Below are 16,663 nucleotides of genomic sequence, written 5' to 3'. Positions count from 1 at the left end.
GGCGGGGGGGGGGGGGGGGGGGGACTTTATTAGGGGCTGAGGCACTGCGGGCCGGCCGTAGGGGAGACTATTTCGCGGGCTGGGTCCGCAAGCGGTCAGCGCCATGCAGCCACGGACCCGCCAATTCACCGGGCCATATCGGCAACTTGAGCTCTACACTGCCGGCATGTTGGCCCCAGCATGTTCTGGCATAAAACGCCACCGTTCCCACGCCAGCGTGGGGGACATAGCCCCAGAATCAGAGAATCCAGCCCCATGTGTCTCATTTGCAGGGACCATGAATTGGATTCAATTTGAAGAGTTTTTTGGAGCGAGCAATGAGATGGATTAAGTGCTGGCCCTGTCCACGCTGCACATGGGCTTTGTAACTTTAAGAATGGAATAAACATTTTTTTAAAAATCTGTGCTCATCAAAAAAAAAAACCCATCGGGTTCACTAATGTCTTTTAGGGAAGGAAATCTGCCGTTCTGGCCCGGTCTGGTCTAAATGCGATGCCAAGCCTACAGCAATGCGGTTGACTCTTCAGTGGCATCTGGTATAGCCAAGGGAACCACTCAGTTTAAGGGCATGGGCAGCGAAATGCCAGCAAATGGTGAAGCAATAAAAACCAGCAAGGGGACTTGCCAATCCAGATATGGAATAAGATACATCAGAAAATTACATCAGGTCACATTTCATCAGCAAGATCATGTCCGACTATTTTATTGAGAGCGATCAGGGGAAGAAATATGTGAAAGAGGAGACATCGGGCACAGGAAGAGGAGGAGCCCATTGCGCCCCTCAAAGGTGGTCCATCATTAAAAGAGATCATGGCTGATTTGTGAACAACTCCATTTATTCACTAAAATAAAAGCAAAATACCGCAGGTGCTGGAGGTCAGAAGTAAAAATGGAAAAGGACATAAAAACTCAGCAGGTCTGGCAGCATCTGAGGAGAGGGAATTTGAGTCCGTATTAACTCTGTTCTCGACTGACTATCCAGCCTTTCCTGCTTTTGCCCACCTTTGCCCCACTTTAATACCTTTAGAAAACAGGAAGTTATCAATCTTAAATTTAAAATTGACAATTAATCTCAACAGGTTTTGTTTGCGGAAGACTTTTACTACTCTTTGGCCGCGATTTGAGCTGTGCCTTCCGGAATCGGGGTGGGATGCGGTCGATAGATCCCGAGGCCTCTTCCAGGATTCCCGATGGTCGTTTCGTCTCGTGAGATCCAATGAGATCTCGCGAGACATCGCAATCTGGATCCCACCCACAATGGGCTGGACCTAGACTTGCAGAGTTAACCTTAATTCCCCCCGAACGCCAGATCTAACCGGCCACCGGGACCTACTGGCCTCACCGAGGAGACCCCAGCTGGGCATCGTTAGGCACTGGTCCGCACAAATGGGGACCCTGTGGAACAGCACTTGGGGGGGGGGGGATCTCCCAAGTGATCGGAGGCCCTTCGGGTGGTTGGTATCTGGGCAGGATGGCACCCTGGCACTGCTGATGCCACCTGGGCACCTTGACACTGCTGGCCTGGTACCCTGGCAGTGCCATTCAGGGGCCCAGGTGGCACAGCCTGGCTGGCGGGGCACTGCCAGGCTGGCACTGCCAAGGTACCCAGGTGACGTTTGGCCTACACTGGGGATTGGGCCTGGGGGTGCCCTGCCCGAATGAGGTGGGGTGCGGGGGGCTTGAGGACTCCCTAGCAGGTGAGTTGGGGCCTTGGGAGGGATCCGTGGTTGCCTGGGGGGGGGGTGGTCGAGAGATCGCACCTCAGTGCAGGAAATGCGACTGAGTGGAGCTCCGGTTAGATTGCGCCCTTTGTGCTTAGAAGTGTTCCCAAGTTAATTCCTGAAAGAACTGGCTTTAAATTTGGACCATGTCCCCCTTGTCCTAGATTTCCCAAGCAGCAGAAGCAGATTTTCTCTAGCCAGCCTATTTATTCCCCTTAATAAAATTTAGATGAATTTAAAAAAAAATTATTTCACAGGATGCAAGTGTTGCTGACTCATTTGTTGCAACATGCAACCTCCGCACAGACAGTCGCACATGGCCGGAATTGAACCCGGAGCCGTGGCGCGTTGAGGCAGCGGTGCTAACCACTGTGCCAACGCGCCAATAGATGATAATTGGGGATGGGCAACAATGGCCGCACCCTCTTGAGAATTTGTTTAAAAATGTTTCAAAGCGATATATTTTTGGTCGAGAAAAAAGTCTCTGTGCTTGGGTTCAGTGTTAGCGTCCGGGTGCATCGTGGAGGCAGATCCACTCGTGGTTTCAATTGGGGGGGGGATTGGAGCAGGACCTGAAAATGACAAAGATTGCGGCTCTCTGGGGAAAAGGAGGGGAGTGCAATGGTTGAGTCGCTCTTGCAGAAGAGCGCTGGCCTGTAAACAATGGACCCAACTGGTCTCCTTCTGTGCTGCAACCAGTCAGTGATCCTCGACATGGAGAGATTAGAAGTGAGAAGGCTTTGTACCCAGTTTGATTTAGTTCAGTAATTAACTGGTAATTTGCTCATGTTTTCTTATGTCTACTTAGATTAATACTCTACATTGGACAATTGCCCAGCTCGCACTTGTATTTATCCAAGCTTTCCATATCGCAATAAGTACACATTTTCCCTCACTTATGATGCTATTTTCACAATTTTATGTACACCTCACTATTACATCAGTTTCGATAAAACTTACAGTTCATTCACAAATCACAGTGCCTGCCCAGGCAAGATGGAAGGAAAACATATGAGTTTAGACCACATGCAGATATAATGGGCTTAATTTATGTTCCAACGCCTGTACCATGTTATTTCTTTGCATGGCTTGCTAGAACAAATAGCTTTCTGTGTAAGATGTGGCACTGGATATTTAAGCGAGCATTGTCCTCAGCAAAGAGTCTTTGGCAAGCCTGCAAATTTGTCTGCTAGCTAATTAGGGCAAAGGATCTGGTTATTTTTGTCAAGTTACGTTACACACAAAAGAGCCTACTTTCTTCTCGTGTGAAGCCACGGACCAGTCCTGGGCACAAAGTCCTCGTTAAAAAGACCCGCTGGGATAGATAAAAAGGTGACTTTGTTGCACCTGTTTTGCAGATGTGAGATGGGCGAACCGAGTACAGTTGCCAACTGTGATGCCATGGATTCCTGGAGGTTTCATCACATGACTTGCCCTCGCAATCTTCCCGTTGGTCGGCCAATACAACCATCCCCGCGACGATATGTTGTCGATATTTGAGATGCTTTTAGCACGATTTCTAAGGGGTGCAATTGCCCGACTGAAATCTTTTGATTTGTCTTCAGACTGATAGACAATTGGAAAAGTAAATTGGCATCGTGCTCAAGTGGAAAACAAGGACAATAAAAGAATTTGCCCGGAAAGCAAGTTGTAGATGGCGCCTGTAGAATTATCATCATTTTATTCAAATTCTGTTCATTCATAGAGTCATAGATGTTTCCAGCATGGAAACAGCCCCTTCAGCCCAGCTTGTCCATGCCGCCCAGTTGCTATCACTAAGCTAGTCGCACTTGTTCGCATTTGGCCCCTATCGCTCTACACCCACCCTGCCCGTGTAACTGTCCAACTGCTTTTTAAAAGACAAAATCATACCCGCCTCTACCACTGCCTCTGACAGCCCGTCCCAGATGCTCAACACCCTGCGCGTGAAGAAAATTGCCCTCTGGTCTCTTTCGTATCTCCTCCCTCATCTTAAACCTGTGCCCTCTAGTTCTAAACTCCTCTACCTTTGGGAAATTCTGTCGACTATCTACCTTATCTATGCTCCTCATTATTTTATAGACCGCTATAAGCTCACCCCTATGCCTCCTACGCTCCAGGGAAAAAAAGGTCCCAGCCTATCCAGCCCCTCCCTATAAAATTCAATCTGTCAACGCGATTTTTTTTATTCCAGCACTCTGCCATCAGAACAATCACGGATAGGAACATTAGAGCAGGATTAAGACGACGAGTACATTTTAACTGCTGGGTAAAGTGATGGGACAGAGGCTGCTATTACGACATTGATGCTAACTGTAAATGGTTGTTCCCGCTGTTTCCCGATGCTCAAACCAGTACTTTCAAGGAGTTAAACTTTAGAACAAAGAATTTCAGGCACTTACCCGAGGTCCTCTTTTCCCAGCTGAGCCTGGTAGTCCTGGAGGGCCAGGGGGACCCTGCAAAGAAATAATTAATATACATTAACAATATTATATAGTCATTATTCTACCTTTCAGTACAGCAATTACTGACTAATCCTGCTCGAGGTGAGGGGGTTCATGGATTATTTGCCAGAATATCAGTCATATTTTCCATGGAGAATTCAGAATTTTCAGAAAAATGACACAGACTTGACAAGGTCACCTCCTAATGAGAGTCTTAATTGTAATCTTCATGCTGAGCGAAAAGATTTTGAAGGCACAGCGATGATTTGGCTGTTTTTACAAGTCACCATTGCCGCTTGATTCTGAGCAGGTTCACCCTTTGTAAACCTTGGCCAACGTACTTTGGTGCAAATCCATTGCGAGCTGGTTTTCTCACGGGGAAACGTTGGCGAGATCTTGTTCGTGGTCCTGTCACATCACAGCACACCACCTGCCTCTTATTTTTTAACAGTGACCCCCTCGTTCTAGATTCTCCAACATGAGGAAACATCCTCTCCACATCCACCCTGTCATCAACAATCTGTCCTGGTCCACCCACGTCGACGCTACGACCAAGGAAGCACGGCAGCGCCTATACTTAGGCGTTTTATCAATCTTTGGACAAAAAAGGGGCAGCACGGTAGCGCACGTGGCTAGCACTGTGGCTTCACAGCGCCAGGGTCCCAGGTTCGATTCCCCGCTGGGTCGCTGTCTGTGCGGAGTCTGTACGTTCTCCCCGTGTCTGCGTGGGTTTCCTCCGGGTGCTCCGGTTTCCTCCCACAGTCCAAAGACGTGCAGGTTAGGTGGATCGGCCACGATAAATTGCCCTTAGTGTCCAAAAAGGTTAGGAGGGGTTATAGGGTTATGGGGATAGGGTGGAAGTGAGGGCTTAAGTGGGTCGGTGCAGGCTTGATGGGCCAAATAGCCTCCTTCTGAAGTGTATGTTCTATGACTATGACTTCCTCAGGAAAGTAAGGAAATTCGGCATGTCCACATTGACTCTTACCAACTTTTACAGGTGCACCACAGAAAGCATCCTATCAGGCTGCATCACAGACTGGTACGGCAACTGCTCATCCCAAGACCGTAAGAAACTTCAGAGAGTCGTGAACACCGCCCAGTCCATCACGCGAACCCGCCTAACATCCATTAATTCTGTCTACACCTCCCGCTGCTTTGGGAAAGCGGGCAGCACAATCAAAGACCCCTCCCACCCGGCTTACTCACTCTTCCAACTTCTTCGATCGGGCAGGAGATACAAGAGTCTGAGAACACACACGAACAGACTCAAAAACAGCTTCCTCCCCGCTGTTACCAGACTCCTGAATGACCCTCTTATGGACTGAGCTGATCTCTTCACACATCTTCTCTACTGAGTAGTACTACACTCTTGTATGCTACACCTGATGCCTGTGCCTATGTATTTACATTGTATATTTATGTACGTCCTATATTTTTTTCATGTATGGAACTATCTATCTAGACTGTGCGCAGAACAATATTTTTCACGGACCTCGGTACACGTGACAATAAATCAAATCCTATCCAATAAATGCCCCTCAGGATCCTAAAGGTTTCAATCAAGTCGCCTCTTAATCTTCTAAACTCAAGTGGATACAAACCTAACCTCTCCAACCTTTCGTGATAAGACAACCCGCCCATTCTCTGAACCATCTCTGAACTGCATCTACCCCATTTACATCTTTCCTTCGATCAGGAGACCGGTACTGTACAATGGATGTCAGATGTCACAGCGAACTTGTATGAAAGCCTAATGAGACCGTAACTGGCAGCTCCGGCCTCCACAACTTAAGAGAGGATGTTGCGGCAAGAGAGAGGTTATATCGCAGATCCATTGGAATGCTGCCGGGTTTGAGGGAATACAAATCTGAAAGAAGTTGTGTAAAATTGAGGCTGGGTTTGTTGGGGCAGCTTTGAAAGAGCTGTTTAAAATGATGAAGGGATGGTACATACTAGACGGGAGCAGGCCATTCCGAATGGTTGAGTGGGGGGGGCTGGATAAAACCATGCATATAAGATTAAATGCAAGATAATTAGAATAGTGAGCGACTCAGAGAGATTTTTTGCATTGTGGGTTTGGATGCTGTGGAGATTTAAGAATAGGTTTGACGGATTGAAGGGAAGGGAATTTGGAAATGCATGCGATTAGCAGCATTGTTCATGTAGAGGGTAAACACCAATGCAGACAGCTGGGTGGAAGGAGATGATTCGATATTGTAATTTCTGCGTAATAAGGGCTGGCTTCGCTGATTTTGAGGCTATGTCCAGAGGAAGTGTCTAGTTTTATGATGAAAATGTCGGTGGGACCCCCAGCACCGATGCACCTCCCGATGGGAAACAGCTGGAGAATTGCCTTGTCCGTGGCCGCGCATGTGCACGGCGACGACCTGCAGCGGTCGCGCCATGCAACATACGTGTAAAAGGTTTTAGTTTAGACGGGCAGCATGGTCGTGCCGAGGGCTTGGAGGGCCGCAGGGCCTGTTCCTGTGCTGTACCTTTCTTTGTTCTTTGGCACCGACTGCTCACGGACCCGGCCTGCCAGATAGTGCCCGCCTGTAACCCTCCTCGACATCCCCCGGACACTCCCCACCAGCCCCCCCCCCCCAGCCCCCGCCGAAGCCCCCTTCCCCCGGCCAGCCGAACGGCTCCCCTCCCGGCTGTGGCGGCAGTGGACACAGTCCGTAGCCTCCACGCGAGGTTGACGAAGACTCAGCACACACGTGTCCCACGCCGTCGGGAATTCGGCCTATCAGGGGCAGAGCAGCGGGGGAGGACATTCAGGTGACGTCCCAACGGCCTGCGGCGTACTCACTGATGACGCTGTTTTGGAGGGGGCGGGGGGGCAGAGCGTCCGAAAACAGTCGCTGCCCCTCAATGTCGGCGTCAAAAGGGATTCTCCACCCGATCGACGAATACAATTTCGCTGTCGGAAAGCGGAGAATCCCGCCCGAAGTGTCAAAAGTAACATAGGATGAAATTTGTAAGAAGTGTTCAAAATCACCAGGAGTATGGACGGGGTAGATAGAATGAAACTGTTCCCAGTGGGGAGAGTACCAAGAACTAGACCACATTGATTCAAGGCACAAGAAGCAACAATTACATCAGCAAAAACATTTTGCGCAGCGAGTGGTTAGGCTCTGGAATACTTTGTCTGAGAATGTGACGCAGGTAAATATAATCAAGCCTTCAAAGGGGTTTGGATAATTGTCTAAAGAAGAAAGGTTTGTAAGGCTGTGGGGAAAGGGTGGGTGGGTGGGTGGGGGAGGGAGTGAGTGTGGGGTGGCGGGTTGGACTAATTGGGTGAGATGCTCTTGGGCTGAATGGCTTCCCTTTGGGCTATAAGCAAATCTATGCCGCTGGCTAACGTGGTGACAAAAGTTTTGTTTTCGATCAATATTGGGTAATACAAGGAAATCGATTTCCACGGGTGGAGTGCAGGATCTTCTGCGTGATAACTCACTAAACAACGGGTCAGTGTGGATTCAGAAGACAAGGATCTTTCATGAACAAACTGTGGTCTTTTTGAGGAAATCCTCCAGCTTGATTTTAAAATCATCTGACAACGTTCAGCACAGAATACTGCTACTTAAGCTTAAAGCGATGGGAATCAAGATAAACCCAGCAATGAGTAATTGGCTGAATGGTGGGAAACAGTCTGCATTAGTAACAAGAGCAGACAGTCCCAGGATCAGAGTTAGGACCCCCACTAATTTGAGTTTTTATTGAAGGATCACATTCAGAAGTTCAATGCAAACCAGTCACGATTGCAGAGGACCACCAAACTCGAAGGGTCAGACCAACTTAAGGCACCAGGCCGAGGACTAAAAAATGCCCAGGCCAAGAGACACAGCTGCTTCATAAATGGAATCGCACCAGCATTTGAGAATGAGATGGAAAGTTAGCATTTTCCGAAGGGACCTTCCATTAATACTGAAAAATGAGGATTATGGATGGGATTTCCCAGCCCCTCCGACGGGTTTTCCCACAGCGGAGGCGGCTCACCATTGGACGCCAGCGGGATCTTCCAGTTCCGCCGAAGTCTACGGTGTTTTTGCGTGGCTCACCCGCCCCGCCGTGGGCTCTGGGTCGACAGGGGGGTGTTGTGTGTATAGGCAGTTTCGTGTGTAGCCTGGGGCTACGGACAGCGCTGGTAGGGGGCTCCAGTTTTCTTTCCATCACGCGAATGACCAGGAATCTCTTCCGCTCTTACCCCACTTTCCACTGGTGGTCTGGTGCAAGAATCTGGCGCTTAATACTCAACCTGCTTGACCATGTTATGAACGTATCTCCCTTGGCCAGCAAGTCCTGGGCTGGATCTTGAACCTGGAGCTGCTGGCTCAGTGACGGGCATGCTACCCCACAGTGCCAAAAGATCTCGTTAGGTCACTTTGCCGAAATGAGGGAAATCAAAGTTTGGGGGAAGTAACATCAGGACCTCAGGTTCTTACTGCAGACAAGCGTCTGATAGAGTTAATACTCAGCAAACCGGAAACAATGGGAGACTGGTGAAGGATATCCAAACAGGTGCAACGCTGGAAAGGCAATAAATGAAGTATAATAGCTAAGCTAGGCAGTAAAAGGAAAGCCACAAGAACAATACCAAAGTGAAGAGTGCATGGAAAGTACTGTCTCAAACAAAAGGGGTGCTTCACAGTCTGGACAAGCACAGCGGCTCATGTGTGCACAAACCAGTCATTATCCAATTTGCATATTTTGTTCATTAGCGATTTGGCCATCACTCAGGCCCAGGTTGCACACAATGCAAACAAAACAGAAAAGTGCACCAACTGCATTGTTTCAGACTTTATGTCTGCTGTCTGCATTGATGGGTAAAGATCCGGGCCGCTCCCCATCAACTGCATACAAACGTGTGAATTAGTACAGGACTAGGCCCCTCGGCCCCTCGAGCCTGCTCTGCCATTCAATGAACCCACATTCCTGCCTACCCCTGATAACCATTAACCTCCTTGTCAATCACGGTGGCACAGCGGGTTAGCGCTGCTGCCTCACAGCACCAGGGACCCGGGTTCGATTCCGGCCTTGGGTGACTGTACTTATGGAGTTTGCACGTTCTCCCCGTGTCTGCGTGGGCTTCCTCCGGGTGCTGCGGTTTCCTCCCACAGTCCGAAGAGTTGCAGGTTAAGTGGATTGGCCGTGCTAAATTGCCCGCGTAGTGTCCAGGGCTGTGCAGGTTCGATAGGATTATGGGGTTACAAGAATAGGGCAGGGGAGTGGGCCTAGGTAAGGTGTTCTTTCGGCAGGTCAGCGCAGACTCGGTGGGCTGAATGGCCTCCTTCTGCACTCTAGTGATCCTATGAATTCTATCCAGCTGTGCCTCAAAAATGTTCAATGACTCTGCTTCCGCTGCCTATTGAGCATGAGAGTTCCAGAGACTCACGGCCTTGCGAGAGATCTTCTGATCTCCATCTTAAATGAGTGACCCCTTATTTTTAAACAGTAACCCCCCTAGTTCCAGATTCTTCAACAAGAGGAAGTGGGATCTAAAGTCCGCCCTCACCCATATCACGTAAGAGGAGTTCAGGTCTCCCGGAATATCAGTTTTAGGCAGGGGAGGAGAATTTGAGGGGAGCTGCATGATATGAACGAGCAAAGGGGGTAGGAATGAGAGAAGGGCTCCCCCCATCAACGGGCAGAGATGAGCAATTGGAAAAGAGCGGAGCTTGGGACGAGGAGGGATATCCTATGAGGAGAGATTGAGGAGACCAGGAATATATTCCCTCGAAGAATGAGAGGTGATCTCAGTTAAAAGTAGAACATTTTTAGCCAGGGGCGTGATAGGACAGATGGTGGATGGACATGTTTCATCCCTTGGTGGGAAATTGGGGGTTCGGCCAATTAGGACTGAGTTGAGGAGAAATCTCTTCACTCAGAGAGCTGTGAGTCTTTGGAAATTTCTAACTCGGAGATCTGTGGATGCACAATTTCTGAGTAGATTCAAGAAAGAAATCTATAGGTGTTTGGATATGTAGGGCATTAAGGAAAATAGGGATAAAGTGGGATGCTGAAGTTGTGGTAGCAGAATGTCCATGATCAGATTGAATGATGGAGCAGGCTTGAAGGGCCGAATGGCCTACTGCTGCCCCTGTTCACTGTGCCAGAAGTATGGAGGTTGACTGATGGCTGGAGCGCGGGGGCAAGTCATGTGATGAAACCTCCAGGAATACATTTAATCACAGTTGGCGACCTTAACTGGTGGAGTTGGGAGTACGGGGAGCCGATGAAGAAGTGTCTTCCGGGAATAGTCACGGTAAAGGGTAAAGAGCCAGGTATGACTGGGAAGGGGTGAGAAGCGTGCCGAGCGATGTGGATCCCAACAGGGATGGGGGGTTGGTGCAAGCCCGGATCATGGCCAGGAACCCTCAAAGAAAAAGAGTTTAAAATGTTACATTTTTAAAAAACAATTGGTCACATCTTGAAGTGGATCGTGGGGACATTTATACGCAGATGGGGGGACATTTATACGCAGATGGGGGGACATTTATACACAGATGGGGGGACATTTATACACAGATAGGGGGGACATTTATACGCAGATAGGGGGGACATTTATACGCAGATGGGGGGACATTTATACGCAGATGGGGGGACATTTATACACAGATAGGGGGGACATTTATACACAGATGGGGGGACATTTATACGCAGATGGGGGACATTTATACGCAGATGGGGGGACATTTATACACAGATAGGGGGGACATTTATACACAGATAGGGGGGACATTTATACGCAGATGGGGGGACATTTATACGCAGATGGGGGGACATTTATACACAGATAGGGGGGACATTTATACGCAGATGGGGGGACATTTATACGCAGATGGGGGACATTTATACGCAGATGGGGGGACATTTATACGCAGATGGGGGGACATTTATACGCAGATGGGGGACATTTATACGCAGATGGGGGGACATTTATACGCAGATGGGGGGACATTTATACGCAGATGGGGGGACATTTATACGCAGATGGGGACATTTATACGCAGATGGGGGGACATTTATACGCTGATAGGGGGGACATTTATACGCAGATGGGGGACATTTATACGCAGATGGGGGGACATTTATACGCAGATGGGGGGACATTTATACACAGATGGGGGGACATTTATACGCAGATGGGGGGACATTTATACGCAGATGGGGGGACATTTATACGCAGATGGGGACATTTATACGCAGATAGGGGGGACATTTATACGCAGATGGGGGGGACATTTATACACAGATAGGGGGGACATTTAAACGCAGATAGGGGGGACATTTATACGCAGATGGGGACATTTATACGCAGATAGGGGGGACATTTATACGCAGATGGGGGGACATTTATACGCAGATGGGGACATTTATACACAGATAGGGGGGACATTTATACGCAGATGGGGGGGACATTTATACACAGATAGGGGGGACATTTATACGCAGATAGGGGGGACATTTATACGCAGATGGGGGGACATTTATACGCAGATGGGGACATTTATACGCAGATAGGGGGGACATTTATACGCAGATAGGGGGGACATTTATACACAGATAGGGGGGACATTTATACGCAGATAGGGGGGACATTTATACACAGATGGGGGGGCATTTATACGCAGATGGGGGGACATTTATACGCAGATAGGGGGGACATTTATATGCAGATAGGGGGGACATTTATACACAGAGAGGGAGACATTTATACGCAGATGGGGGGACATTTATACACAGATGGGGGGGCATTTATACGCAGATGGGGGGACATTTATACACAGATAGGGGGGACATTTATACGCAGATAGGGGGGACATTTATACACAGAGAGGGGGACATTTATACGCAGATGGGGGGACATTTATACACAGAGAGGGGGACATTTATATGCAGATAGGGGGGACATTTATACACAGATGGGGGGGCATTTATACGCAGATAGGGGGGACATTTATACACAGATAGGGGGGACATTTATATGCAGATAGGGGGGACATTTATACACAGATAGGGGGACATTTATACACAGATAGGGGGGACATTTATACGCAGATAGGGGAACATTTATACGCAGATACGGGGACATTTATACGCAGATAGGGGGGACATTTATACACAGATAGGGGGACATTTATACACAGATAGGGGGGACATTTATACGCAGATAGGGGAACATTTATACGCAGATACGGGGACATTTATACGCAGATAGGGGGAACATTTATATGCAGATGGGGAGACATTTATACACAGATGGGGGGACATTTATACGTAGATAGGGGGACATTTACATGATGATAGGGGGGACATTTATACGCAGACGGGGGGGACATTTATACGCAGATAAGGGGGGACATTTATACGCAGAAAGGGGGGACATTTATTCTTTCTGGTAGGGAGGCGAGAGAGAGCAAACAGTCAAAATTCTGGTCTCTGGGACCATGTGGATGCCTAGATTCATCGCGGAGTGTTGCAAGCACCTCCCACTGCTGTGCAAATAAGGGATCTCCTAAGTGCTGGTGCCTCCCGGAAAAACACCCTGGACCCCTAAACCAGAAGGGACCACCACGGAATTTTCATCCCTCGACTTGCAGAGTGCAGCTGCTGCTGCCACCTCAAAGATCGTCCAGCAGCTGAAACACCCGGTGAAGGAATCACCTGTGGTTATCGCTGTGGGGTGTCACGCTTCATCCTGGTTCGTTCAGTTTCACAGAAGCCGAATACAGCGAGCGTAATGCGGTCAGAATTTGCCCAAAGCAGTAGTCACAATCCAGATGAAAATTGCTTTGCAAAACCGCAAGGCTCAGACCCAGAAACCACTTGCGGTATTATATAGGTCAGCTTAGTGGTGTTTTTTCAGTGTTGTGTAACGTTTTGGACATTCTTTATGTTAGAATATTATTTCAGCTATGTACGCCAGGTGGGAAAGGAGGTGGAACAGTGCGAAGGAATAATCTGGATAATTGTGCGAGTTATTGTTTTTGTGGTACTGGATCAGTGAGTGGCACTAATGGGGGAAAAGATTCTGAGGGACCCACTTCATTCTGCCACGTAAATCCCTCCGTCAATCTCTCTGTCTCTCCACCTCTCTCTGCTCCTTTAAGACACGGTATCCTTGTGGATAGCACAATTGCTTCACAGCTCCAGGGTCCCAGGTTCGATTCCAGCTTGGGTGACTGTCTGTGCGGAGTCTGCACATCCTCCCCGTGTGTGCGTGGGTTTCCTCCGGGTGCTCCGGTTTCCTCCCACAGTCCAAAGATGTGCAGGTTAGGTGGATTGGCCATGCTAAATTGCCCTTAGTGTCCAAAATTGCCCTTAGTGTTGGGTGGGGTTACTGGGTTATGGGGATAGGGTGGAGGTGTTGACCTTGGGTAGGTGCTCTTTCCAAGAGCCGGTGCAGACTCGATGGGCCGAATGGCCTCCTTCTGCACTGTAAATTCTATGATTCTATGAAGACGCTCCTTAAAATCCACCAGCTGGACCAAGCTTTTGGCCATCTAATAAAATCAAAATACTGCGGATGCTGTAAATCAGAATTAAAAACAGAAAATTCTGGATAAACTCAGCAGGTCTGGCAGCGTCTGTGGAGAGAGAAACCTGGGGCAGGATTCCTGCGCATGCGCCGCCCGGCAAAGTCATTTCCGCGCCAGCTGGCGGGGCACCAAAGGCCTTTCCCACCAGCTGGCGGGGCGGGAATCAGTCCGGCGCGGGCCTAGCCCCTCAACGTTAGGGCTCGGCCGCTCAAGATGCCGAGGATTCTGCACCTTTGGGCGGCGCGATGCCGGACTGATTTGTGCCGTTTTTGGCGCCGGTCGGCGGACATCGCGCTGATTACGGAGAATTTCGCCCCTGATATCTCCTTATGTGGATCGGTGTCAAAAATAATATTTGTGTGAAGCACCTTGGGACGTTGCATTAATAGAAGAGGTGCTATACAAGAACAAGGGCCTGGATTCTCTGATTTTGCGGCTAAGTGCCCATGCTGGCATGGGAACTGTGGCGTATTACGATGCCAAAATCGGCGCTGAACCCTCACCGATTCTGAGACCGATGTGGGGCTAACGGCAGTGCCGGGTAAAACCCCCGGCTCCCGCGCCAAATGTGGCCGAAGAATGGCCGGGTCCGTGGCTGTGTAAGCGCACAGTGACGACCAGCAGCGGTCGCACCGTACAACATGGCGCGGCTGTGCTCGAATATTACCTGCAAAATACTGCCCCACAGGTCAACCCCTGGCCACCCCCTAGGCCACCTCCCACCAGTCCCTCCAGCCCTCACAGAAACTCCCCCAGCCAACAGCACACCGCTGGACACAGACCGCGGCCGCTACGCCGGTTTCCCGGCCGCTCAGACCGCACGTCAACCACGCGGTCAGGAACTCGGGCCATCGAGGGCGGAGCATCAGGGTTGGGCCTTCCAATGATGCGGCAACGCCGTTCCAATGGCGTGCGGCGCGCGACGCAATGATGCCATTTCGGAGGGGGCGGGGTCTAGAAAACCGGCGTCAAACCGCCGCACCCCCAACTTGGGCGCCGGAAGGGATTCTCCACCCAATCGACGATTACGATATTGCCGTCGGGCAACAGAGAATCCCACCCAAGATGTTTCTGCTGCTGCTACTGTTGCTGCTTTGCTTTCTGCTGGTTACTTGCTCCTCAGTAACACTTTCATTTGTTCACGTTTAGACGTGTGCACATTTGCTTGGGTGACGTCGATTCTGCTGCTTGCAATTCCTTGTCCTGAGGAAATGTGACACGTTTGGAAATGTGACACTTTTAAGTTGTGATGCCACTGAGATCGGGTTACCAGGTGCAGTACGATAGATTCCGGTCGGATGCAAACTTTTAATTACAGGTACAATGGGAGCAGGTGCAAAACACGATACACGATAATCATTTGAAGTTTCATATTTTATAATACTACAATGGCTAAATCTCATTTCCCTTCGGGATTCCTTCCATGCTCAAAAGGATCAACTTTGATGTAGTTTCAAAGCACGTCAAATTGTTTATTTTTCTACCTCTACTTTTTCTCCCTTCACCGCTTCTCTTCTGAAGGCTTTTGGAAGATAAAAGTGCAAGTCTTCCTTTCGCAAACTTCACTTTCTGGAACGTCTGTAACACTCCGGCAATGGCCGCTGGTGGATTTCAACCAATCACGGAGAGCAAAGTTGCTCTCAATTGTTAGTGTCTGTGTCCAGGCGTAAATAACCATGGGGGCGGCACGGTAGCACAGTGGTTAGCACTGTTGCTTCACAGAGCCAGGGTCCCGGGTTCGATTCCCGACTTGGGTCACTGTCTGTGCGGAGTCTGCACGTTCTCCCCGTGTCTGCGTGGGTTTCCTCCCACAGTCCAAAGATGTGCAAGTTAGGTGGATTGGTCACGCTAAATAGCCCCGTAGTGTCCAGATGTTAGGTGGGGTTGCTGGGTTACGGGTTAGGGTGGAGGTGTGGCTTTAGGTAGGGTGGTCTTTCAGAGGCTGGTGTAGACTCGATGGGCCGAATGGCCTCCTTATGCACTGTAAATTTTATGATTATATGGTCATCAGAGTCACATCTGATGTGTTTTACTTTCCCCGGCTAAGGGCTAAAGTTAACTGTTACATGATCGAGGACACCTGGCTTTGAGGTCAGTTAGCTCAACACACAGCAGGTATTGAACCTGGCAACCTCCTGATAGGTATCACTCATTCTATTGTGATCATAGATTATCATAGAATTTACAGCGCAGAAGGCCATTCGGCCCATCGAGTCTGCACCGGCTCTTGGAAAGAGCACCCTACTCAAGGTCAACACCTCTATCCTATCCCCATAACCCAGTAACCCCACCCAACACCAAGGGCAATTTTGGACACTAAGGGCAATTTAGTATGGCCAATCCACCTAACCTGCACATCTTTGGACTGTGGGAGGAAACCGGAGCACCCGGAGGAAACACACGGGGAGGATGTGCAGACTCCGCACAGGCAGTGACCCAAGCCGGAATCAAACCTGGGACCCTGGAGCTGTGAAGCAATTGTGCTATCCCCAATGCTACCGTGATGCATTAAGGAAACTGGATTGAATTTGTTTTCAGCCAGTTTTAACAATTCTACAAATCCCACTGATTCAGGGTCGTCTTTCTCCGTGGAATTACACCATGGATGGTTCCACTTAACTCCGCACACCACATGACCCTGTGACCCCAATTTACACAGGGAGGTGCGAGAGAGGCTAAAAACTACCAAAACGCCTGGCAGGGCCAAGTATGGGGAGATCCCCAAATAAGACCATAAGACATAGGAGCAGAATTAGGCCACTCGGCCGATCAATTCTGCTCCGCCATTCAATCATGGCCGATATTTTTCATCCCCATTCTATTGCCTTCTCCCCATAACCCCTGATCCCCTTATTAACCTATCTCTCGTTTAAAGACACTCAGTGACTTGGCCTCCACAGCCTTCAGCGGCAAGGAGTTCCACAGACTCACCACCCTCTGGCTGAAGAAATTCCTCCTCATCTCTGTTTGGAAG

General features: G+C 49.4%; 1 protein-coding gene across 1 annotated transcript in view; it reads right to left on the bottom strand.

Annotated features, from left to right (window-relative positions):
* Positions 1-16,663, bottom strand: part of col27a1b (collagen, type XXVII, alpha 1b) — a 699,034-nt gene that overhangs the window by 572,126 nt on the left and 110,245 nt on the right. The window contains exon 4 of the mRNA XM_072487808.1: positions 4,103-4,156. Within this exon, the coding sequence (XP_072343909.1) occupies positions 4,103-4,156 (54 nt within the window). The remainder of the gene's footprint in view (positions 1-4,102; positions 4,157-16,663) is intronic.

This window comes from Scyliorhinus torazame, chromosome 22 (genome assembly GCF_047496885.1).
Source record: "Scyliorhinus torazame isolate Kashiwa2021f chromosome 22, sScyTor2.1, whole genome shotgun sequence".
NCBI lineage: Eukaryota > Metazoa > Chordata > Chondrichthyes > Carcharhiniformes > Scyliorhinidae > Scyliorhinus > Scyliorhinus torazame.
Note: the sequence above shows the minus strand (reverse complement) of the source record. Positions and strands in the feature narration are given on the sequence as shown.